Below are 26847 nucleotides of genomic sequence, written 5' to 3'. Positions count from 1 at the left end.
CGTAGACGGAGCAACAGTCGATCAGTGATGTGCACGGCCGCTTTGTCATCAATCTATCGTATATACGAGCGTATGTACGCCATGTCCTGTAATTGGGGCGTGTATTACACTCTGGGGCGCCTGCCTATAAGCTTCGCCCCATTGTTCTTCAGGAAATGCCGGCACTTAGACTGTGTTTAGAGCTGCCTAAATTTGCAGCAAATACTATTTTGTATCTAGAAGCAAGAAGTCTTTCTCTTGTAACTCGGTTTCGTGTACTTGCTGTACAAACATTTTTAAGGGCGCGCAAATCACCAATAACAATTGCCAAACAGTGTTCATCTCTCAGCCTAGTAAGTTCTTCAATGTACATTGGCCTCGATTCTATATATCTCAACTTATTTTTGTACAAACTCTTCTCGATCCGCTGAACGTCAAAATCAGAGAGATAGAGTCCACTTGCAACTGGGAAAATTCTCTTCACATACAATTTGGCGATATTCTTCTAAGGCAAAACACCTACGTTACGGAATATTAAGTGCTGTTCTACAGAATCATTTAATGAAATCACAAATAAATGTGTACATAGCGACTGATACTACGCCGAATGAAGAAAAATGTGGTCTTGTTATATACAGCCCAACACTCGAGTGGCCATTTTCCCTGCGGCTTCTAGACTTTGTACCAATCTGTGTTGCAGAATATTTAGCGGCAGTACTGGCCCTTCGTAAATTAAGCCTATCAATAGATTATGTAGTCATTGTAACTGATTATTTGTCCTTGTATACTTCACTCACAACATCTAATGAATCTCATGTTTTGAGAGTGTTTAAAACATTAGTAGCTCAACACTGAACTAATATCCATTTAGTCTGAGTATCTGGGCATACAGGTCTATAGTTCTAAATGAAACGGCTAATTCATTGGCGAAGGCGTCGATAGTTGGCCCAGCCATTCAAATTCTTCCTACATCAGCCTTGATCATAGCTACAAGATTTTGGAGGCAAATGATGCTGCGAGAATTCCCTGTAGTACCTGCAACAAATTCCTGGGATTTCAAACACTTATTGTACCCCAGGAAAAGTAATCGATGCCAGTCGAGAAAAAGTGGAGTAACTATTAGTAGGATTCGCGGTCGCATACCTTATTTAAATTTTTATTTACGCAGGACTGGTCTGGCATCCTCACCGATTTGTCACATGTGTAGGGAAGATGAGACCATAGAACATTTTTCAAATTTCTTGTCGGCGATTTACTACCTTAACAAAACGAGCCCTAGAAACAGCATTCTGGCTTCTTGGATTATATTTACTGTTCAAAATGTACTATCTTTGGTTGCTTCTACACTTGGGCATAATGATGAAAAGGTTAGCGCTGCTATCCAAGATTTTCATTTAGAATCAATGAGATTTGAACTCATAATTAGGTTTAAAATCTGAATACAAATTTCAAAGCCTAGTTTCTTTTACCCAAATTGAATTTGAGTTGTTTTATTTTTATGGTTATGGTTATGGTAGAATTTTCGTTTCCATAAAATTATGCAGGTTCTCCAAACTCTATCTTTCGATTCTAACTTACTCGTTATAAAATGTTGACCTCTTATTGGGCTTTTACTTTGACCTACCCAATCCTTGAACAATCATCCAGAGTGGTTACGTGCCAGTATGTCATAAGGATCTACATCTACAACTACAAGAAGAAGAAGGAGAGGAAGTGACTAGCGCGCGGTATGAGACAGTCCGTTGTTGTTAATCTTCCCGCTGACAAGTGCGTTTGTCCCTCGAGTTTCCGACGCCGCGACACTGGTGGAGGTGCTAGGTACTGTGACCTGATGCTTGGGACTCCTACTAGGACCCGTGCACGCAGTCTTGGGAATCAACCTCTCGTCATTACTCCGCTACACGATTCACCCACCACCTGCTGGGCCTGAACCCCGGATTCATCACCGTTCCAGTTCCGACCAGCATGGGAATTCCTACATCGGCGAATCTCTTTCCTTCACAGATGGCGACAAGACTTTCCCATGGGTGACTTTTCAGCACTTTCGCGTTCCTGACATATTTCGTGGCGATGAATTTGAACACGTTGAGGACTATCTTGATCAGCATCAAAGGATTGCTAAGGTCATTGATTAGAGTACAGAATAAAAACTTGTGCACGCTCATTTCGCACTAGAACACAGCACTCGCACATGGTTCCAGAACAGGGAATCGTGCTTCCAAACGTGGAACGACTTTCGATGTCACCTCCTGGATACAACAACCTCTCTCTAGTTTCGGCCGGCGCGATTACTCCCAACAGCTTATCGAAGCCCTGTATGCTGAGGATATGGCCCGTTTCGCGATATGGATTTCGACGAGCTGACTCGATATGACCGAGACTAAAAAAGTGCGCCATCTCGTGAGAGAAATTAAACAACAGTTGTTTGTAGGCCTGGTACAAAATCCACCAACCACGGTAGATGAATTCATCAAGGAGGCCACTATAATCGAGCGGGCACTTCAGCAGCGATGCAAACAGTTTGACCGCCTGCGCAATAACGCACCGATGACGCAACCCTCGTTGCTTCTTCTACCAAGCCAGAAGTCGCTTCCGTTGCCGAAGTCGTGCGCCAGGAGCTGCGGCAAGTTTTTTGATCGCCCGCGCCATGCCCCGAAGCACGCTCGTTGAACTCTGCCGATGTAGTTCGTCGTCCTCCACCTCCACCGCCGACAACGCCGTTCCATCCGCGACCTGTTACCACCCCCTCGTGGTAGCGGCAGCCTCGGAGACGACCTCCAGCTCGCCGAACGGACTTGTGGGGCACTGCCGACCGTCGACCACTCTGCTTCTACACTGTGGGGAACCGGGCCACATTGCCCGTTACTGCACTAATCGAGAAGTCGCTTTTGGAGGCTTTCCACGTCCAGCTTCCCCGCGATTTGAATACCGTCGTACCAAGGAAGATCACGTGTCGACCAAGCAAGCCGCTTCGTCACGTCGACGCTAGCAGTCTGTCACCTCTACGTTACTCTTTCCGCAGTCGCCAAAGCTTCGCTGACGTCGTCAGAAGTCGCTCCCTGATCCTCGCTGGGCAACCTAACGGCCGCGACCTCCGGGGAGAAGGTTGGTAACTGTCAAGACGCCGAAGAGACCCCGCCCCCACCTCCAACCACCGCAAAAAGACAATGTGACGACGACGAGTAATGCCGACGAAGGTGCCCGCGCCGACCTAAAGCTTTTTATTGGCGGCCATCCTGTGAGAACCAATGTGGACACCGGTGCCGATTTCTCGATCATGCGTCAAGAGCTGGTTGAAAGGTGAAAATACCATGGATAGGGCCACATATCAAAAGTGCCGAGGGCCAGCTAATGACGCCATCGGGTAAATGTGCCACCAGACTCTGCATCGGTGACTCAATTGAGGTTTGTTGCCGCGTTCGTTATCCTCCCCGGGCCCTGCAAGGAACCCATCTTGGGAATAGATTCTGTGCGGGATTATGGCGTGGTTCTAAACATCCCGGAGCGTTTGGTCGCATTTCCCGCAAGCCCAGATATAGACTGCAGCAATGATGGCGAGCACGAGCGTTAATGGCTAGCCCACGGTGTGACGATACCACCGCGAACTTGCTGCCTTGTGTCTGTCTCTAGCGCGAGACCTTATACCATGGCGATGCGATAGCGGAACAGATCAGCGCATTATTGCTCCCATAAGGTGTTTCGATTGCAAATGACATTTGGCATGAAATCATGGGCATGCAGAAGTGCTCCTTACGATCTTCAGCAACGAACCCCGCCAATCCCGAAGGGCACTGGAATTGCGTACACTCTAAAAAAAAGTTTACACCCTTTGGGGCTTATCTTGCACACAAACAATAATCGTCACCTGCTTTGCTTGCGTTTCCTCTCTTGAAAACTCGACGCTCGCTACTTTCCTGTCGAGAATGCTGTGTCAAGCTGATAACGTAAAAGCTATTCGTGACTGGGAAGTACCGGGCTCGCAGCGTTAAAGGGACACTAAAGGCAAATACTAAGTCGACGTGCACTGTTTAAATGCCATTCCAGAAACCTCGCAACGCTAGTTTCGTGCCTAGAAAATACTTAGTTTACGAGAAAATTGCATCTGAAGGGTCCGTATACATTTATCGCAATTCAAATCTACCGCCACCCAACCGGGGGAGTGGTGACGTTGCATACGCCATCACCACCCTTTGGTGGCGTCGGTGAGTAAAGCGGCGCCCGACAGACGGCGGTACCGAGCCAAGACAGAGTGGTGGATTCGCCGCTGCCGCTGCCCTTTGGTCAAGTGGCGTAGACCGTTCGGGCATCCCGCGACATCACATGGAAGTTGCATTCTCTGCTACTTGCAGTTTGTGCGAGTTTCGCGAGCCAGCAAACCCAGCGCAGCACTACGCGATAACTATTGAAACACGAAAGTGTGTCGAGCCAAAACGAAACCTTTTGACCGCCCGCGTCGTTGTCAGGGTTATTTCAATGAGTTCTTTTTTCTAAACGTGACGTAGAACTGGACAAGTATAATTTTATTTCGTCTTATAATACAATACAACGACGCTTTGTGCAACGAGTGGTTGAGTATTAGCGACAGAATTTAACTGAGGAGTGCTTTCGTCACCGGGCAAGTACTTGAATGCCCCGGGGGAGTCTCTAATCCTGTCCTGCATTTACCTCAATTTCTCAATAATTAAGGCTCTGTTCGCGATAATACTGACGCCGAGATTCTCGACAACTGCACTCTAAAAAAAGTTTACACCCTTTCAGTCGTACCTTGCCACACAACGATAAACGTGATCTGTCTTGTCCGCATTTCCTTTCTTTAAAGTTGCGAGCCCGGTACTTCCCAGTAACGAACAGCATGCGCGTTATCAGTATGACATAGCATTGCCGACAGGAAAGTGACTAGGAAGTACTGTTTATGGAGAGTAAGAGTGATAGCAAGCGCAGCGCTTTCAAGAAAGGAAACGGAAGCAAGAATGATGACCGTTATTTTCGTGTGGCAAAGATACACCCCAAGGGCCTACATTTGTTTAAGAGTGCTATACATTCTAAAAAATGTTTGCACCCTTCGGAATCTATATCTGCCACACAACGACAATCGTCATCTCCCTTGCTTGCGTTTCCTTTCTTGAAAACGCTGCGCCCGCTACTTTCCTGTCGGCAATGCTATGTCATGCTGATAACGCGCTTGCCGTTCGTTAGTGGGAAGTACCGGGCTCGCAACTTTAAAGAAAAGAAATGCGGACAAGACAGATGACGTTTATTGTTGTGTGGCAAGATACGACTCAAAGGGTGTAAACTGTTATTAGAGTGTAAGCAAAATTACACCGTTTGGTCGTATCTTGGCACACAAAGATAATCGTCATCCGTCTTGTCCGCATTTCCTTTCTTTAACGCTGCTTTAACCGGTACTTCCAAGTCACGAACGGCATGTGCGTTATCAGCACGACAGCATTCTCGAACGGAAAATAGCGAGCGCAGCGTTTTCAAGAAAGAAAAGGCAAGCAAGACCGATTAGGATTGTTGTAGTGTGGCAAGATACGAACCAAAGCGTGTACATTCGTTTAAGAGTGTAGCACAAGTGAAGGACTGTTTCAGTTTGCAGCATCACGATACTGAGGATATTGATATGGCAAAAGCATAATTCGACAGGCCAGGCGGACGCCCAGAAACATCGAACAGCTGTCATTTATCTGCAAAGAGCTCTAGTAAGGAGAAGGGAAGACATAATAGCGGTACGGAGCTTCCCTGAAGCCCACCGGAAGAGACAGCGTTCACTGCACAGTATGGAGAAGAAAAACGCCACGTAATGAAGAGCAAGGAAAACATGAGCGTGCGCAAAGGCAGTCACTACGCGGGCAAAAGACAAGGCGGGCGCTGCGCGAAAGAAGCACACGGCCACGCTGCGTAAGTCCCATAAAAAATTGGTAGCGTACCTTTCCACCACACCGCACTCGCTACAGACACTAACGCAGAGAAAACAAATTTGCTTGGACTTAGTAGACGTCGCACTCGAAAGAAGCCAGTGCTATAGAATGTTCTTGGTTATATACGACATCCATCTTTTTTTCTCGACGTTATGCGGGTTTGGCGGCTCAGTTCGAATTTGGAGGGAGGCACACGAAGGGCGGAGAGAAAAAAGAAAAGAGGCCGAGGCTCTCCTTAAAGGAGTCCTGACATCAAAGCGGCCGAGAACAGGCTCTTCGGGCTAGACAACAATGGCTGCCAGCTGTATACAAAGGAGAGACGCGTATCGCTGCTCGGGGGAAGAAATATTGTGAATACATAAAACACACACGTGCCGACAGCCTCGAGCAGGGGTCGGGAAAAGCCGGGGAGAGAGAGAGAGAGGCCGCAGTAGAAGCCGAGGCTTTGCGGTAAACCCTCGGCAGAAAAGTTGGTTGCCTCGCGCAGAAGCCGCTGTACTGAAAGGAAAAGAAAACACCCCGACTGGGAATCGCGTGAGGAATGCCTCCGCTGAAACCGACACAAGAACCGCAGGGGCCCCGTGTGCAGCTATATAGCGCTGGTGGCGTGAGCGCGCGCCGCTAATCCACTCCAATTTATTGTTGTTCTAGACGGAATCAGCAAAGGCGGGATTGCATCCCTGTCCGTGCGCTCGCTCGATCCCCTTCCGTAGCTGCTTCCCGAGCAGAACGACGCCCGGCGAACTCTTGCGGTTGGCTTTGCTCGCCCAACAGCGCGCACGCCCTCCTCCCATCGACGACGGCATAGTGACGCACTATTCGAACCGCGTACCGTAGTTTCTTCTATTTTGCTCGATCTGCATTCGCGTAGTTGGCGTGGCTTTGTCTGCGCCGCGGTCTCTTTTTAGCCAACGCGGCGTAGCAGAGTCGCAAGCGGGAGGGGTGAAAGAGGTCTGGGCGCGAGTCGTGTTACAGCTCATTTGCAGAGCCGAGCCAAAAGGAGAGCCGCGCGCTTGGCTCGCTACGCTGCAAAAGCGGTCCCGAGTCGTGCGTGGAGAGAGGGAGACGCATTCGGGTGCCTGCGAACTCGTAAAGCCGTTGGGGGCGACGGTCATCGGTGGAGAAATGCCTTGGCCTTTTCTCGCTGCTTCTGTTCTATCTTTCCGCGCCCGCAGCGGACCGAGGCCAATCGCCGGTTCTCTCCAAAGTGGCATTGTTCAGTCCAACTTTGGCACGGTGCGGCGGAAGCCTACACGCGAAGTGCTGCTGTTGCGGAAGGGCACGCCGCAGCTATGCGAGTATAATGCGCAGGGAATGGAGCGGGCGCGCGGTGGCCCGGCGCTTTGAGTTACCCGCCGTCCATCCATTTTTCTTTGGTCGCTTTCTCTCTTTATTACTCGTCTGACGTATTCTTAGGGGCACGCAAACGGAGCGGTAAAGGATTGTTGTGCACGGAAGAGAGAAAAGAGAACAAAGAGACGGTCGGGTGTCTAGATAAAGAGTGATAAGAAGCGAGAACATATATATTTTAGAAAGAAAAAAAAATATAGCAGCGCGCAGTTCTCGCGCAAATTAGATGGGCTCCTTGCGAGGACCGAGCCAGCAGTCGACAGAGCGCGCCGCCGCGTCGTTGGCGCGTGTAGTAAAGCGCGCGTTGCGCACAGCGCGATGCTTTCTTCGCTCGGCGCGCCGCGCGGCACGCCTCTCGTCTTTTTCGCGTCTCTGTTAACCTCGCCGAACCCCGCAGCATTCGGGGCATCATTTTTCTTCGCGTGAGGGACGTTCGCGACTTTCCACCGCCGCGGTGGTGGAGCAGCCAGCCCATACGAGGCTGCGACTCGTCGTTTGTTTTTCCCGCCCAAAATATTTCTCTCCACGCGGCGCTTGCGTCTTCTTTTCGTCTCGGCACCGAGCAATGCTTCATGCCGTCTAAAACAGCAAAGCCAGCTCGGTGCGGAGACAGTGAGCGTCGCTGCCTGCATGTTGAGTAGCGCGGGCGTAATAAGTGATACGGGGCACGCGTTGGAGGCTCGAGAGCTCTCCCCCCCCCCCCCCCCCCCCCCCGCAGCTGGATGCTAAATGAACTTTGCGGTCACAACTCTGTCTCTCTCTCTATCTCTCTCTTCTTATTTCTCCTTTCCTTCATTTAAGAGGCTGTAAAGACAAAGGAGTAGTCGCAAAATCTTCACGAGTTTTGTTTTAAAAAATATTCGCATGTGTGGCTTGCGGCCAAGTAAATTAGGGTCGCCGTGCAAGGTGCAAATTTATGTGCGACTTTTGAGTGTGTGGAGACGCCGAGTGTTCCTCCTGGGGCCATCGCCAAGAAGCCACGCATCGAGCTCGCTAATAGAAGGGAATGGTAGCGTTAGGGTTTGTGATACGCACCTTAGATTAACTTTTGTAGCAGGAAGTGCGACCGTGCCTCGGCTTGAATAACATCAGTAAGAAACAATGATGACGACGCGATAAACAGCAAAGCAAGACTGGTTGGTGAACAAAGCTCTGAACTTGACGTTCGCGTGTTGCCGATACATTGCGCTCTGATTATGCGTGTTGTATAGCAAGCTATGCCTGAACTAAACAATGTAAAGATTTTCCCCTCGAATAGTTTTTCTGCCTTTCTTTTCGTTTCTTTTACATTACTTAGTGGAAGCGGTTAACTTTGGTTAAAACACGTTGGCGGGCTAGTTGGTTAGAATCCATAATGGCGTGTATAAGCGCGACTGAACGAGGACGTAGAAAGAAACAGATACACAGAGACAGCGCTGTCTCTGTGTATCTGTTTCTTTCTACGTCCTCGTTCAGTCGCCCTTATACACTCTATCATGGGTTAACTTTGGTGATTGGGGTGCACGATATATATATATATATATATATATAGTCGCGTGCGCGCTATCCCCACGATATGGCTCACCCAAACAAAGAAATGAATAACCCGGTGACACAATTGAAGTCGTTACTGGGCCGTTTGAACGAATTAATTTTGGGGTTTTCAGTGCCACACCTTGATTTGATTATGAGGTACGCCTTAGTGGGGAACTCCGGATTAATTTTGGCCACCAGGGGATCTTTAACGTGGCCCCATACCCGGGACACGGCCGTTCTTGCATTTCACCCCAACCAAAATGCGGCCGCCGCGGCGGAGATTTGATCCCTGGACCTCGAACTTAGCAGGACAACACCATTTCCGCTAAGCCATCGTGGTGGGTTACTGGCCCGCTTTAAAACTGTGGTAACGAGAGAAGCTATAGATACATGAGCACTCTAAAATAAGGCGGGAGTGTGGCAGTCGTTTAGTCAGACACTTGAGAGTAGAAAACTCAGTACTGCTTCTGGCGTCTTTTGTTGCGACGACCATATAAGGCAACATTCCAAGGTCGACTGCTCCCAAAGCCACTGTTCGTTGTTTCGCGCTAGTGCATGCACTTCAGAGCAAGAGCTTTTGTGTGGTGTACCGAGGACAAGGCCGAAAAATATTTTTACAGCGAAGCTGGTGAGGGGAGTTTCGCAGCCGTTCTCGTGCGGTGGCGTGCGGCGAAGTGCTCAGTATCAGTCAGCAACGCAACCATTGTGGGTTGACGTTGGCATGGCTGGGCTCGGTCGTCCGGGTTACCAGTTTGTGGTAGGCGGCGCGAATAGTTAGCCGCCGCGTAGCCACGGTTTATTTAGGCCGGCCAGTCATGGCACAGCGGGATCTCGGGAGCGGCTGACGCCGCGGCCGCTCAGGTTGAGTGCGCTATAGGCATAGCGTGTTCTATATTCTCGCGCTATCTGCACGTGAGCCAACCTTCTTCGCCTGCTTTGGAGGCCATAGTCGTGCCTGTACAGGGCCCCCCTCCTAGTGCGAAGCGCGATTGGAATAAAGTTCAATGGTAAAGTCCACGCACAGTGTGCAGATAGTGTCGTCATTGATAGTGTCGGGTACACGCAATCCACCCGCTGTGGTTGCTCAGTGGCTATGGTGTTGGGCTGCTGAGCACGAGGTTGCGGGATCGAATCCCGGCCACGGCGGCCGCATTTCGATGGGGGCAAAATGCGAAAACACCCGTGTACTTAGATTTAATTGCACGTTAAAGAACCCCAGGTGGATGGAATTTCTGGAGTCCTCCACTACGGCGTGGCTCATAATCAGAAAGTGGTTTTGGCACGTAAAACCCCATAAAAGAAGAAGAGGGGTTCACGCATTCCGAGAGAGATGTACCAGGCAGCAGCGGCAGCGTAGGCTATGAGCGAGGCGCAGCCACAGTGATACCGTAGCGCGAAATCGCGACCTGCCGCAGATTCTCGCAGATTACCGGACCTGTAGCGGAGCTCCAAAGGTAGACCGTCTGGCAGCGCGGGACTTGCGTGGAGATAGCGCAAGCGTTGGTCACTCATGTTGTTCACGTAGAAGTGATTCTGGAGCTGAAGAAACCAGGAGCGGCTTGCACCAACATTTAATAACGAAAATAATAACGAATTTAAGAACGCGTTGTTCCATAGACAACGCATAGTCCACACAAGAACGCGTTCTTAAATTCATTATTCTTTTGGTTATTAAATGTGCGTACAAGCTGCCCCTGGTTTCTTCAGCTGGGTTGCCAGTTTGTGGGAGGCGCGTGAAGAGTTAGCCGCCGCGTGGCCACGGTTTGTTTAGGCCGGCCAGTCATGGCGCAGCGGTATCTCGCGAGCGGCCGCTCAAGTCGAGCGCGCTGCGTGTTCTGTTCTCGTGCCACTTGCACGTGAGCCTGTCTTCTTCTTCGCCTGCATCGGAGGCGATAGTCGCGCCGCTACACCATCATAGGAGTCTCGAATTTTCGCAGTGAAGCGTAATTATCAGTAATCATAGAATAAAATCTACCTTCCGTACACCTCACACGAATAGACAATACCTTCTTAGTGCTTCTTTCTTAAATCACTAATTCCGTTATCTTTGCTAATCGCATTGCGTGTCACCGGCTCCGCGTTGGAGGTCAGCCATGGGGCTTTGCATGGCTGCGTTGGTCAAGAGCCCGCCGTGCGATCGCCGAAGCTATCGTGTGACTAATTAACGCAGACAGTTGGGCTAGTTAGTGTTGATGCATTTGCTGTGACATAGTTACTAGCGCTAACAAGACTAACGGAAAGAAAGTTGGGACAGGACAGAGTGATATAGTCTGCATTCAGCGGTCTCTCTCGTAATCGAGTTTAAAATATCACGTTGCGTGAAGTTGCTGTGACACTCTCGTTGTCTAAAAAAAATCTTTTGCCCCTGTCTGCACAGAAGATAAAGAACAAAAACAAAGCGGAATAGTACGAACCACTCTTCTTTATTTTGTAAACCAACTGCAAGAAATCGTCTGTGCGCCTCGCCTATTAAGTTAACAACAACAACAAAAACGTTTCGTTGTAATGTTTAACGCATTAGGACGCTCCAGGGTCAGCTTCAAGTGCCATAAAACTAACTTTGCCTCATCTCGCAGCACCTAGGTTAATTATGAATTTTCATTATTGTTCAGAATGAAAGAAAAAGTGAGGCCCACCTAGTTAAAGTTGCGCTTGTTGTATGGGAAATAGAGAACAATACGTGTAAGCGTAGGAATTGAGAGCGTTGCAGTTAAGCATTCCTATTTTGCTTGTAAACGAAGTCTAAATTAGCGGTGCTCCCTCTCCGGACGAGACCTTCTTTACGACTTTTCCAACTGCCAGCAGCAAGAAACATTCAGCAAAGCTTCTTTTTCGAGGCTCCTTTTTTTTTTCCAGCAAAGCTTCTTCAGCAAAACTTTATTTTCAGCAAAGTTAACATTGCTGAAAAAAATTGTAAATTATGAGTCTTCGGGAGCTACCAGTGGAATATTATAAATTTACGAGATGAATAGCTTCGCACATTCTAGATGTCTGACATAATGAAGGAACTCACGAAAAAAAGAAACTATATAAAGAAAAAAACAACATATTTCTTTTTAATGTGCACATATTTATTTATTTACTTACTTATTTATTTATTCAAAATACCCCTAATTACATAAGGGGGGGGGGGGGGGGCACGCGAACATACCCTTATAACAGTTTGTTCTAAAAACACACACCCACAAGAACATGACAATATATGCAAACACGACTCTATGTAGTAAAATCAAAGTTCGTATGAAACTAAATTAGCACATAATTATAAGAAATTAGAAAATTGAAGCACCTATAATTCAGGATACATCAAAGGCACTTAAGATAGAATAATTTGAAACAATAGCAAATTATAAATCTACGTCCACTGGCGTTTTTGCATTTCGCCCTCATTGAAATTCGGCCGCCGCGGCCGGGATCGAACCCGCGACCTCGAACTCAGCAGCGCAACGCCAAAGCCGGTGGGCTACTACGGCGTGTGAATAGGAATGGAGACCAGTGAGTTGCAGTGAAGTGGCTACGTAGGGGCCGAACATTTTCCTCCCTTTTGGTTAGCCCCGGAATAAAAATGAAGGAAAAGTGATAGCGTGCAGTGATGTGTGATTATGTGTGATCAAATGCAGATAGGATATAGTACAGTAGATTTGACGTGTCGGCACCTTGTCTTCACGGGACATAAGCTGTAATACTGAGTTGTCAACGAACGCGCACACGCTACTGTGTATCTGCGAGTGCTTTTTACGTGGTGCCCTATACTCACCGGCTGCTCCGGGATGGCCCGGCGCTCCTTTTTTCCCACGTGTTCCTGGGACTCCTGAAGAAGGAGGAAAAAAGAAATGAAAATCAGTACAAGAAGCACGGTGAGCCACGAAATTAGAGTTGCAGACCCCCACCGTTACGGTTGTCTCCCAGTTTTTACTCCCGACTCCTCTGTCGGATAATCACTACAAATATTCCTACGCAGGTTCAAACATAATATCACTTTGTATATTTCTCATTTCCACCATCTGTCGCATGACGTGTAGTTAGACCTTAGGACTCTCCATTAACTTGTAACTCAAAGAAATTACCCCCGTGCGCGCGCCTCTAACTCCAAGCCCGTGTCATTCATTATGGTTTTATGCGAACGGCTTCCAAGTTGTTATATACGCGTCACCTACGTCAATCGCGCTATGCAAGACGAGTGGATTGAAGGAAAGCTACTTTCCCTTGCTTTCGGTAGAACTCATTTGCTCTAAACACACTCTGTTCTATAAAGACCACAATTTTGTTATTTTATAGGTACGCAGTGCTCCTAACCTTAAAGAGTGGGAATGGCCGCCGCTGTTTTAACTTTTTGGTTACGTTTAGCTAAGTCGGAATGTAGCATTAATGTTATCGTTTTGTCATGTTAAGCGTGTTACACGGAGCTTAAAATGACGCATGACTCGGGAGTGAGATATATTTTACTCCTGTGTGAACTTTACTCCGACAGATGTACATCTTAGGCCCCACATAAGCTATTTAGGGGGTGGGGGGTGGGGGGATAAACATTTATTGTAGAACCAGCACTTTATGATGGCCGGGCCTAAGCCTCCCATGAGGGGACGTCGAGGGCTTGCCTAGCCGCCGCCTCACGGGCGTGCTGGGTCGCCCAGGTTTGGTCGTCGAGGGCGGAGCTCCGCAGAGCCTCATGCAACCTCGACGAGAGGGCCGCGGTGTTAGTCTGTGTGTACTGTGCTGGGCACTTCCACAGCATATGCGGAAGCGTAGCTGGGTGAATGCCACAGCACCGGCAGTTGGGATTAGTATAAACGTCTGGGAATATAAGGTGGAGGCGGGCGGGTGAAGGGTACGTGTTTGTTTGTAGCAGACGCAGGGTGGTAGCCTGCGCCCGGCTGAACTTTGGGTGAGGTGGGGGGAAGGTTCGGCGACTGAGGTAAAAGGCCTTAACGTGATCGTTATAAGCGATCAGATTGTCCCTGGTGTCCAACTCATCTCCAGTGACTCCGGCGCGATTGACTAGGCCTCGCGCAATGGAGTGGGTGACCTCGTTGAGATTGGGGAGGTGTGAGTGGACAGGGCCCGCATGGGCCGGGATCCATGTCAGGGAGATCATGCTGTCTTTAGAGTGTGGTGCCTGGCAGAGGATGCGAAGAGCTTGGGGAGAAATACGGCCTTTGCTGAAGTTAGTGACGACTGAGCGAGAGTCACACACGATGGTGTGACAGGTGGGATCTAGAGTGGCCAGGGCGATGGTCACTTCTTCAGCGTCTCGGCAGTGGGGTTAGTGACGCTGGAGGCGTGGTGTCGGACTCCATCGCGTGTGGCAATGGCCACAAATCATGTGCCATGGGAATATTGGGCTGCATCAACAAATGTGACGCCAGGTACGTGAGCAAGGGCTCTTATGATAGCTCCGGCCCGAGCTTGGCGCTGGGCCCTGTTATATACAGGGTGCATGGTCCTAGGGATAGGGTCTATGTAGATCCAGCTACGGATGTCGGTCGGGATCGGTTGTTTGGGGCCATGTTGCTGATGGTAGGTGAAGCGAAGCGTGGATAGAATAAAGCGTCCCGTTTCAGTAAAGGTGAGCCGTTCAAGCTGAGAGCGTTGTTGGGCTTCAATGAGTTCGGCAAGGGTGTTGTGAACTCCCAGTTGGTTGAAGAGTCCAGTGCTGGTGTAATGCGGGAGGCCAAGTGCTTGCTTGTAGACCCCTCGTATGAGGGCGTCGAGCTTGTTTTGCTCAGCCCGGTACCAGTTGAGGTACGCAGCAACGTAGGTAATGTGACATATGACAAAGGACTGCACGAGGCGGAGAAGGCTTTCTTCTATGAATACCTCTCGTCGGTTAGGGATACGTTTAAGATGGCGTAGGGTGTTTTGAGATTGGGCACAGATCTTGTTAAGAGTCAAGGCGTTGGAGCCGTTGGTAGAGATGATGAGACCGAGGACCCGGATACTAGGGACGTGTGGGATAGGACTGCCATCTTGAAGGCGTAGGGTGATGGCATCACAGGCTCAGTGATCAGATTGGTGTTCGGGAGGGCGACCCCACTGAATGGGCTTGTAGAGAAGAATCTCCGATTTAGCCGGCGAACAGAGCAGTCCGGTTCCTTGGAGATAGGCTTCAACCGTGTCGATCGCCGTTTGGAGGGCTGACTCCACTTGACCATCACTGCCTCGGCACGCCCAGATTGTGATGTCGTCGGCGTAGATGGTATGGTTGATATTGTCGACTCGTTGTAGTTGCTGGGCAAGGCCGATCATGAGTAAGTTAAAGAGCATGGTAGAGATAACAGAACCTTGCGGGGTGCCTTTGCTGCCAAGGGAAAGCTGGTCTGATCGTAAGTTTCCGGCCGAGAGAGTGGCCGTGCGATTGCAGAGAAAGTCACGAATGTAATTGTAGGCTCGCTCTCCCAAGTGGAGGTGGGAGACCTGGTCAAGGATAGCTGCATGGGAAATGTTGTCAAAGGCTTGAGTGAGGTCGAGTCCGAGGATGGCTTTCATGTTACAGGAACGGTCGTTTAGCACTTGATGTTTCAGCTGCAACATAGCGTCTTGAGTAGAAAGGTGAGGGCGAAATCCAATGATGGTGTGGGGTAGAGAGAGTTGTCTTGGAGGTGACTCTTGATGCGTGCTAAGAAGGCGTGTTCCTTCACCTTGCCTACGCATGAAGTGAGGGAGCTATTTAGGGCAAATTACCATTACTTATAGGATTATATCCTATATTCCTAGGCCATTATCGGCTCTACATCCTATATTCCTATAAATAATGGTAATTTACCCTAAATAGCTCCCTCACTTCATGCGTAGGCAAGGTGATGCAACACGCCTTCTTAGCACGCATCAACAGTCACCTCGAAGACAACTTTCTCTATCCCCACACCATCATTGGATTTCGCCCTCACCTTTCTACTCAAGACGCTATATTGCAGCTCAAACATCAACTGCTAAACGACCATTCCTGTAACATGAAAGCCATCCTCGGACTCGACCTCACTCAAGCCTTTGACAACATTTCCCATGCAGCTATCCTTGACCAGGTCTCCCAACTCCATCTGGGAGAGTACCTCCCACCTCCACCTCTCACCACCACATCCACTTTGGGATTTAGGGCAAGGAGTGAAACCCACCCATAAAAATCAGAAAATATCTGCCGTTATGAAAGCTAGCGTGCTTGCAGGGTATGTTCAAGATGTTTTCTAAGATGTTTGCCGTAAATTCATTTATAGTAGGTATGACCGTGTTTTGCATCCTGTTGCAATAATAAATAATTCTACAGCAATAAATAATTATGTTTTCTCTGAATGTAATTGGCAGCTCTAAGGTAGAAAACAGCTTTGACTTTCAGTACAAACAGCCGGAAGAAATAATTACTGCGGCAACGTTTTTGGCGTCCGAGTGTGCGTATACACACGGGTCCTACTCACCTGGTGGCCCGGGCAGGCCTGGAGGACCACGTGGTCCCGGCATTCCAGGAATACCTGCGAAAAGAATGACTAATGAATCATCTACGCTGCAAGAGCAATTAGACCGTAGAAAAAGATGAGTTCGGCAGATAACGTATACAAGATTCAGTTGGATTTTGATAACCATGACCATGTTCCCATTTATCCCAATCGTGGATATACGATGGAACAAACGTGTTTCTTAGATGCCTTAAATACCAACAGCAGTCGTCGCTCAGCGGGGACGGTGTTAAATTGCTCGCGGAAACGGAACTCACCACCAGAGGGTCGTGAGCTATATTCCCGAGAGAAGTGGTGACCACGTTCTTATACGATGTTTCTAAAAGAAAATGTATTGAAAATTAAACTGAAAGCGTCTAGTCCGACATCTCCCTCATGGCTCAGGTGGTTTGGAGGGAGACCGGTGTCACACGGTCACTTTCGATCACGATCAGGACCCGTTCAGGATTGAATTTCTTGATGGCGATCGACCATGATCACTGCTGCACTGTCCAGTGATCCGGATCGAATTTAGGTGAGCTCAAACGCACCAGTTGTTAGCAAGTCCAAAGCGCGTATCAAGTTTGTAGCGCGTATCAGGCTCTGAAACTTGTTATACAAAACTCCTTTGTTTTATTTTCAACGAAATATTTGTTTATCCTTGTGGTTTAACACTCTGCTGATCGTCTGCAACAACATGGTTGCCAGTCTACCATTGCGATCAAGAGGCTCGATAGCGATTCACGGATAGCGTTTGCATGGATCCGGATCTGGCAAGATCGCATTCAAAAGTGACCATGTAGCAGCACTTGCTCCGAATCGAGTTCAATCCGAATCGGGCCCGATCGCTATCGAATATGACCAAGTGACACCGGTATAAAACCCGTATACGCAAAACCAACTGCTTTACATTTTTCAATGTGCCAGTGTGATGCACAGCGTGTAAGTCGCGATGGGTCAGCTGCTGCGGTGCCTTGTTGTTCGAACGACGTGGCGAGTTCAAATGCCAACCAGAGTGGCCACATCAAGCAGGGGTGCATACACAAGCGGTTGCGCATCTTAACTAATGCACCTCAGAAAGCACAGCTGGTGGTCAAAATTAATCCGGTGCTCTCGCAGCGTACTTTGCATCTTCGAGGCGCAAACCCAACGCTTTAATACCGGAACTTTCGACGTTGACTGAACACGCAGAAATGTCGACTGTCAAAAGCTACGGGACAATGTCGAGAAAGCCAGTTAGACGTTTTGTCAACATATGACGAAAGGTATTTAACCATAAGAGAAGCCTTGCACTGTAGTGTCTCAAAAAAGAGAAAAATATAAATAATCTCGCTTTATTTGCCTTTTGCTGACACAGAACGGACCCATGTCTGAGAGAATTCGCGTTGAAACTGTGGTAACTTAAAGTGATACTTTATAATATGTGCAGTTCGGACGAGAAGCTTGTCCTTATTTCTTCCGTTAAGAAGTGACATTTATTTACCAGGATCAAACTCAGAGAATTTCAGAAATACATCTTCCTCACTTGAGTCACCGTTTAGCATTAGAATGCTTGTAATGGTTTCCTTCAAAGAGGGCCGGGGAAGTGTGTAAGGCTCACAATCAGAGCAGAGGTGAAACGAACCTTTTTTCAAGACTTGTTAGAGGCGGTAAACATCTACGATGGCAGTCGACGTCTTTCCATAGAGCGCAAAATCTGCATGCAATTTATATATGTATGCGGGTTTGCATAGTACGGTATTTTCGCTTTGTTAATGCACGTTTCAGTTGGCTTGCTTATCGGTTAGTCTGAGAGACACTGTTGGTGAGAAGCGCCAGCCACGCGGACTTTGAGCCTCGTAGACGCTGTGCGAGGTTCAATCGTCCTTCCATCTGAGTCACGTCACGTGGGCGTTCTATACTGGTGTGACGTTTGTGCATACTCATCCTTTTTGTTCTAAAATTGATCTGTCCACGCGGCGTGAGCTTTGAAAGCCATACCGGTGCGAACATTCAACGACCGCATCTTACGTCAACGTTCACCGAGCTGTGGAGATCAAGCACAAGAATATCGTCCAACAGTGACAGCATGCGGGTGATGCGTGTGCATGCCTACAACGCGCCACGCTGGCTTTGGCATCGTGTTGAGGCATTGTTTGCAAAACCGGCGAACCAAAACATTTTCCAACGCCCGCATAGCGCGATATCCAGCGGGTTTTTGTTTCACGTCGCTTCGAGCGATGACGCGAGAAGAAATTGCGAGCGCGCAAGGACTCTCTCCAGCCGCCAAGCCGGTGAAGCGAAACACGCGCCGGAGCGAACGTGACGCAATGTCGAGTCATGCTTACGGTTGACGCGAAGACGGGAGGAGAAACAGCGAGCGCGTCAACATTCACTCGAGCCGTTCTGTTCTTATCGCGAGGGAACACTGCAGTACGGGAGAGTGCGGGTTGACGCGGCGGCTCCTAGGCATCACCAGCGCATGACTGCATAGCGACTAACAGCGGCGCAACGCCACTGAGGTTTCAATGTCGTTTGACAAACACTACTCGTGCTGCCGCTGAATAACGTGGTGAATAACGTGGCGGGGATGAGCCACGCAACTGTTATTGCATCGTGGTGAGCTTTGGCTCCGGTGCACAAGCGGCTTTTCTCAACGTTTCGTCCGGCAAGTTTCTGGGAGTGCCAGAGCGGCCGGCCGTCGTACCGACTGCGGAAACGGTGGCCTCTCGTCGGCGCACTGGTGGCCTCGTTCGTGGCGTGCTTAGCGGAATCTTGTTAGGCTGCGCTGCAGAGGCAGCGCCAACGGATCCCCTCGCGCGCTCCTCAATCATGGCTACCGCGCGCGCCGTCGCCGCTGCCGCGCTTTGCAAACAAGCCACCGGCTTCCTGCTGACAATTATTTATTTCCCTCGGGGAGCCCGCCTCCACGCTGCCTGCTGCTCGCTTCGTTAGGTGCCACTCCGTGCACCGGTCCGATTAGGGATGCCCGGGATTCGGGCGGCTTGGGACCCCGCGGGACACCGCGCAGCCGAGGCCACCGATGCTCGCCTCGTCCGCCGCCCGCTCCGTTTCTTCCCCTCTGCCTCACTTCGCCGGTTCCCCTATTTGCACGTTCCCTCCCTCAAAGCCGCTTCTCTCGCGGTTCCTCCTCCTATCGGTCCTTTTCTCCTCATCAAACAATTCAGTGCACGCCACGGTAAATTCATGACTGACTGTTCGTTAACGATGGCCGTATAGCATGGACAAAGCGCCTGCAACAGTTCAGTTTGAGGAGCACAGCGCGTGAATTGCCAAGGACGAAGTCGCAGTGCCCCGTTCTTTACATCAGCGTTTCACCGTGCTTTCTTTTTTTTCTTTCCTATTTAAAGAAAATCCTGTTTAATGCAATTTTAATTCATGTCACTGTAATTTCCCGAAGACAATCGTTCTCAAAGTTTCAAATGCCGCTGATTTCATTATGCTCTGAAATGTCTTCCAGTAACCTTTCTAGTGCAATTGTTAAAGCTATTTTTAAGAAAGAAAGAAAACACGAACAGAAAATCAGACATTATGCTGGGGCCCTAAAGATGACAGTGTGGTATATTTCAGAATGTACAAGGGTTATGGTTACTTGAGCGGATAACCTGCGATGAAGGGAGAACAAGATGTTGCATGCCCTGGTTATTTTCCTGAACACAGCCTCTATTTCTAAATGAACTTTATTACTTGTTTCCAACATGATCTGAATCCGCGAGGAGACGCCGTAGGACACCATTTTCCATGGGTTTCTCGATCCCATCGTCCGTGACGGCTACAGTGAAACAACAAACAAGACCCGATCCGCCAAACCTGCGTCCGCCTGCTATCGCAGGTCTGCATGACACATTGTTTGCTTCACGAAGCTACTCGTCGCAGTGGTGCAAGAGAGGCTAGGAGGTCACTACTCCCGCTGGCCGATCGTAATACAGGGTGCATTTTTTTTAAGCTCTACGAAATTAAAAAAAAAAATTGCCTGTGACAGATAATCCAATTATAACCCTTGATCTAAATTACTATATGCGGCAGCCATTACTTCTAGGAGAATCCAAACTCTTCAACTGAATAAATAACGTAATTACCTAATTAACATTTTAATTAATTACTTTACGCTACAAAGTTCACTCTACGAATTATAGCCGCTGAGTTCGCACGGCATATCCACTTGGAACAAATTTCCTCAACAGCACGAGTTCCGAGATATTAATTTTCAATGTATCCGTCCAAATGCATTGGTGTTCCAGTTTATTTTGCGTTTCAATGCGTACAACAGCGGTTTCTTAAAAAGGTAACTGGAAGAATGCCAATGCATTTCGTCGGACACCTTGAAAATTAATATGTTGAAACTGGTGCAGTCCAGAGAATTCGATCGTTCCAAGTGGATACGCCTTGCGAATTCAGCGGCTGTAATTCGTAGATCGAAATATGTGTAGTAAATTAATTCATTAAAACGTTAATTAGTGTAATTACGTTAATTATTCGATTGAACATATTGATTTCTCACAGAAGTAATGGCCGCCTCATCGAGTAACTTAAATCAAGGGTTAGAGTTGGGCTATCTGCCATATAGGCAATCCTTAAAAAGATTTGGTGCAGCTAAAAAAAAAAAAAAAACACCCTGTGTATTCTTATGCAAGTGAAGCGCCGCCATACATTGAATGGCTTCTCGTCCAAGCACTTCCGGCTATAAATTATGTTTTTGTAACTGCTAAGCCGACCTCTCATTTCACTGTTACCGCGCATCGAGTTCATCCCTCGAGACTTCGCAGCCTTTGCGGAACGAAGTTCACCCAATCGGCCTTGGCTGCGCGCCACTGCGCCTCTTGGCCGGACTGTTTCATCGAGTGCTTAGCCTGCCTGCTTAAACTGTTTACTCCCACATTACGCTCTCCAACAGCAAATTAGGGCAGCACGCACCAGTGGCGGGAAGCGAGGAGTGGTCACGGCTCGGCTGTGCCTAATTGAAACGAGCTCTTCTTCGGGCAAATTATCGACGGACGTGAGGCTTTTCAGCCTTATATTATACGTATGAGTGCTATTCTAAAGTACTACACAGGAAATTTACTTTCATGAAAGCCCGGCCAATAGCAGTGGCTTCCTGATTTTCCGCGCAATGTTTACTGTAGGAGGAAACACGCACTCTGAACGATGAACGACGTTTGTGAAAAGACACCAAACAGGTAAGATAAGCAGTAACTGCAGCAAGATTATAAACCGCGTTCAGCGACAACGGGGTTAGCGCGGCTGTGCTTATTCCCGATTCTCGAGAATATTTTGTCTATTTTATGGTAGACCTTTGCCGTTTATGCCAAAGTTTCCCGTGAATTCTAGATCCTCGCGGGATCTTGCACCACTCTGGTTTGAACCAAGAGGCTTCGAAACAATATTTTGCTATTCGGAATATCTTCATCTCCATGCCACGTCACCGAGGTAGCCGGTATACGTAAGATAAAATTGGTTCCACTGCCTCGTGAAATGAAACACTCGTAATAACTGAACGTCTGTTAGCGAGAACAACATTGATCACATTTTCATAAGGTCGTGTGCAACAGTGGAAAAGACAATGCGTACTGTCTCATTATGTTTTCACCATGTGTGTTTTCATTTGGGCTTCAATGCCATGGATATCTACAAACTAGCCCAGCTGTCATCACTTTTCTGCTTTATCAGTCTATTTCAACCACGTCCGACTTCTCAATCAGAGGCTTTCTTTCGTTTTACAGCGAAGCTATATACCTCTGCCTCCCAATGATTATGACGTGTTTGTAATCGCGGAGGTAGTACAATCGTAGGCTAAAATTGAAGTGAGAAGTGTGCATATCTTTTCAAATCACACATACAGTGCTTACCACATACGTCGTTTCGATAAAGAAAAGCATAAAAGATGTCTCGTGACAACATGATAGATGATAAGGTGGTTTTTAACAATGGGAAGCGCAGAATGATTGGTAACGACATACGCTTGTATCAGAGGCGTTCCATCAAAACCCACGTTAAATATAAACTAAAGTGCAGGTTTTTTTTTTTATTGCGGGGTTTTACATGCCAAAACCACGATTTGATCATGAGACACGCTGTAGTGGGGGACTTCAGAAATTTCGACCACCTGCGGTACTTTAACGTGCACCTAAACCTAAGTACACGGGTGTTTTCGCATTTCGCCCCCATCGAAATGCGGCCGCCGTGGCGAGATGCAGGTTTGTGAGGGCATAGCTTGTAATACAGGACGTGGCGTTACTACATTACATGTATACAGGGTGTCCCCGTTAACTTTAGCCAGAGTTTAAAGATATGCCGACGCACTCCGAGACGACGCGACCAAATGCATGTTGCTCACTTTTGTATGGATATAGCGTGTCACGCTATTTTTTGTATTCTGCTGAATTGCATAATTAATCGAGATTAATTAACCAACTTCGGAAGCAATGAAGTTAAGCAAAAAATTCCTATTAGAAAGTTGTAGAGCGCTTGGCAAAACGTCTGATTAGAAAGTTTGTAACTTTGTATGTATTAGGCATTAGTGTTTTTCCGCTTACTGCAGCTGCCCGCGAAATACAAAAAAGAATACCACGTGACATGTCCGCTTGCGCGCCGTGATTGCAGCGCTGCCAAACGCTTCGCCTACAAACGAACATAGCATTTAGCCGGGTGTGCGGCCGCTGCGCCTGCTTATCGCTACATGAACCGCCACGAGGGAAGTACATCGCTGGCGTAAATCCCACAGTCGACGCCTGCGTCACTGCACTGTCGCCTTTTAAGCGGCAGCACACCCTGCTAGTTGCTATGTTCGTTTGTACGTAAAACGTTTGAGAGCGCTGCAATCACGACGTGCAAGCGGGTATGTCACGTTCTTTTTTTTTTTTTTTTTGTATTTCGCGGGCATCTGCATTAAGCGGAAAAACACAAATACCTAGTAGATAGAAAGTTAGAGACTGTTTAATCAGACGTTTTGTAAAGCGCTCTACAACTTCCTATATGGAATTTTTTTTTTAGCTTTGTTCCTTCAGAAGTTGGTTAATTAATCTTGACTAATTATGCAATTAAGCAGAATACAAAAAATAGTGTGACTTACTCCGTACAACAGTCAGCAATATGCATTTAGTCGCGTAGTTTAGAGTGCATCTGCATATTTTTAAACTCTGGCTAAAGTCAGCTGGGACACCCTGTATACAGAGAGCCCGCCAATTGAGGCATGATATTTCTAGTGTGATAGTGCTATGGGAAGGCCGCGCGTCGCGTAATGAGGACTCCGGAAGAGCAGCGTGCTCACGAGGAGTGGCGAAGAGAACAGAGACGACAATGTGAACAACGGCGTCGTGCTAGTGCGACGGATGAACATCGTGTCCAGGATGCTCAGCGCAAGCGTGGCAGGATGATGATGAGGATGACTGTCGTGAGCCGAAAGCACTGCCAAGCGACGAAGAAACAATGCAATCAATTGTTTCAAGAGTGCGAAGTTTAAATTTAGGAAGAACTTTCTCGATGCAGAATTCGGATTTATTTCCTCCGTGTGTGATCGACTGTGGTTCCCGGTTAAGTAAATTTCGCAGTCCGCTCTTTGTAGGTGCACGAAGTAGCGGCGCAAGCCAAGTCGCAGGCCGTTTTTCTTCTCTCTCTTGCGTTTATTTAGCCTTTTAAAGTCATTACAGATATCACATTTTTTTTTTGTATGTGCAGCTCGATTCTCGGCCACTTCCTTTCAATGGATAGGTACCACTGCGCTTAAGTCGGCCGTTCGGTCGGTCAATGCCCAGGAACAACGTATGAATCTGAGTGCTGGCGCACGCATACATTAAAATCCAAAAGCAAAAACACTACAGGGGAATAATAATAATAATAATAATAATAATAATAATAATAATAATAATAATAATAATAATAATAATAATAATATGCAGATCCCACGAAATGTAGGAATCGATGTAAGCGAAGCTTTGTCTGCTGTTTGCGTTCATGGACGTTATTTGGCGGTGATATATAAACGGCATACCACAGTTGTGATGTGATGTGAAATGTTACCTTGCCTGCTTCGCTTGTGTTTGTTGTTCTTGCCCCGTTCGACGCTCCATTCTGGTTTTTGCGTGGTAGCTAACAAAATTCCCTCCTCTCTTTCTCTATCTATTCACTCGCTAACATTCTCCCCACCTCCTCAACCTCCCTCTATCTGTCGTTGCTGTTGGGGGTGAGCACGGAGACAAGCGCGACAGCTCCTGCACTGCATTTGTGGGGGTCACGCCTAGTTACGGTGTTCAGAGGGCATTGTGCACATGCGACGCGGCGTATATGTTGACTCGAGCTTCTCGGGTTGTATTTACTTTGTGCCACACTCCTGTCATGTACTAGCGCGATAGCGTTAAGGGCCCCACGTCGCAGAAAATCCGGCACCGCAGGCGTCGCTTGACGAATAATCATTCAGCACAACAACCGCACAGACCCTCCACTGGCGCACACGTTGTCTTACATTCTTTACAAAGTTATTCCTCGAAATTTTGAGGATGACAGCTCATAGGCAAATGTCACGAAACAAAACACCGACAGCGCATGGCTTTTATGTTTTTGTGACCACATCCCGACGCGGCCGGCGTTAGTGGCGTGCAGGACCACAGCAGCAGCGGAAAGTCGAAGAAATAGGCAAAGCTTCGCCTTAATTTGCAAGCACAACAGCTACAAAACGTGCATATCAGCAGGCTCAGGAGCTGTTTGACCTAAAGTTGCTTACGTGTTCTTCCCTGTCTAGCGCATCCCAGGGGTTAAATGATGGACGCTCGACTTTACGCCGTGCCTATCTAGACCGCCGGCGATTTAAAAGCAGACATTTAGAAACTGTAAAACTTGGAGTTTGCAACGTTCACGAAGAATACGCTCCACACCAACACCGCCAGCGATCGGATGGTGTTGACAGCTGGCCGCACATCGCGCAACACGGTGCTTTTGCGCCAAGTCTAGGCGACGTGCGCTGAGAAACGTGCATGAACGACATTAGATGCCCCAAGGCCGCCATAGCAGAATCTCATTAAGCGTGCGTACTCTCTGGAGTTGGACGTGGCGAAGGACGGATAGAGTCACGCTATGCTTCGAGTCGCAAACACAGCGCAAAATAAGCGCTTCAGTTAGTTTGCTATCACTTAAATAGTGAGCTTTTTGCTGCGAAGCCTAGAATCTAAAATATCATTTTTGCTCCCTGCGAGTCAACTGAAGAATTCCCAATCACGGTTAGGGCCGACCTTCACGGAGGTCATTGAACCCGCACTCTAATAAAGAAGACACCGCCCCTCAAGTTCATGTGAGCGCGCCGAGCCTCTTAGCGCACAGCAATGTGTCATCCGCTACCGCGACGCACCGCCTGCACACGAAGCGCGGCTGCTGCGCATGCGCAGATCGCGAGTCACGGCTATAATACCGGGTACGTCTGTGCTAAAATACGCTATTATATACTGTCAAGGCTGCAGTTTTTTACACTAAGGTTTTCTCAATTCAAGTTTGTGCGCAGGAGTTTTGAGTAGAGAGCCTCCAGCAATCAACAGTGTACCTTCGCCAAGAATTAAAGCAAGTAACGGCGCGCAGAGCAGAGCTTCGCCCACGAGAAGCAATTACGCTGAATTGATGCCAGCAGAGTCAGACAAACGAAAATGCTGACGAGAAAATCGCCTGATTAGTTTAAGGGATAGCAGAAGGAGGTGCTCGAACTAAAATGCGAGCGCTAATGAAATCAGGGAAAGAAATAACACGGTTTGCAATTAGTCTTTCCGCGCATTTCGGTTCCCTCCGCTGCGGCCAAGCCGAAGCTTAACGTTGCTGTCGCTGATTGAGCGGGCAATCTTAAGTTTATCGCGGAGATCTGCGTGGCTAGCGACAGTCTATTCATATTCATGAGCTCTGGCTTAATTCGATTCTCCAAGAGCACGAAACGGTATGGCAGCTGCTTTATGGATCGGGGACGTCGCTTTAAAAGGAAATGAAAAAAAAAGAGACAAAAAACTGTTCTCTAGAAAAAGAAGATATACGTGCAGGCAAGAGTCTGGGGCGGCGCAACCAAGCTGACTTTTTCTCGAGCACCGCTGTTTCCGCCGTACGTACAACAAGCTATTTTATCTCCCATGCCCAGAGTGCCGTGGCTTTGCACAGATAAAGAAAAAAACAAATGGAGCTGTGGCTGAAATTAAATTTTCTTTTTTTTTCAGTTCTGCATGTTTTTTATATACGCCAGCTTAACTGCCTCAGCGCGAGCCATGTTTTTGTGGGAGCCCACGTAACGCCAGTGGGAAGCTTAAGAAAATGCCGTCATGAATAAAATGCCATCTTGATCTAAGGAACTGCTGCACAACGTTACCCGCGTTCACTGCATTGTTGCAGAGTTTAGGTATTGTTTCATTTTAAGCGGCCGCATAATTGCGTGATAAAGTGCTGAGCGGGAAGCTTTTATTGCGCTAAAGCAGAATGTTGAGGAATACCTGCATTCTAAATATTTCACATTTCTAAAGGAAAAATAATATGGTGCGCTCAAAGCACACTTATATCAGACCATTGCTACAAACTTAAATTACATGCTTACATGTTCCTGCCACTAGTCGCTCTTTAGAATTTTGTTAAAAAATGCAAAATGAGAAAAAATGCGCTTCCATTTGTTGGACAGCCCACTTATACTTTCGTGAGGGATA

General features: G+C 48.0%; 1 protein-coding gene across 1 annotated transcript in view; it reads right to left on the bottom strand.

Annotated features, from left to right (window-relative positions):
* Positions 1-26847, bottom strand: part of LOC126520045 (uncharacterized) — a 183606-nt gene that overhangs the window by 22499 nt on the left and 134260 nt on the right. Inside the window, exons 5-6 of the mRNA XM_050169216.2 lie at positions 16175-16228; positions 12523-12576 (exon numbers count right to left, since the gene is read on the bottom strand). Coding sequence (XP_050025173.1) covers positions 12523-12576; positions 16175-16228 — 108 coding nt within the window. The remainder of the gene's footprint in view (positions 1-12522; positions 12577-16174; positions 16229-26847) is intronic.

The sequence above is a fragment of the Dermacentor andersoni genome, chromosome 3 (genome assembly GCF_023375885.2).
Source record: "Dermacentor andersoni chromosome 3, qqDerAnde1_hic_scaffold, whole genome shotgun sequence".
In the NCBI taxonomy this organism is placed as follows: Eukaryota; Metazoa; Arthropoda; class Arachnida; order Ixodida; family Ixodidae; genus Dermacentor; species Dermacentor andersoni.
Note: the sequence above shows the minus strand (reverse complement) of the source record. Positions and strands in the feature narration are given on the sequence as shown.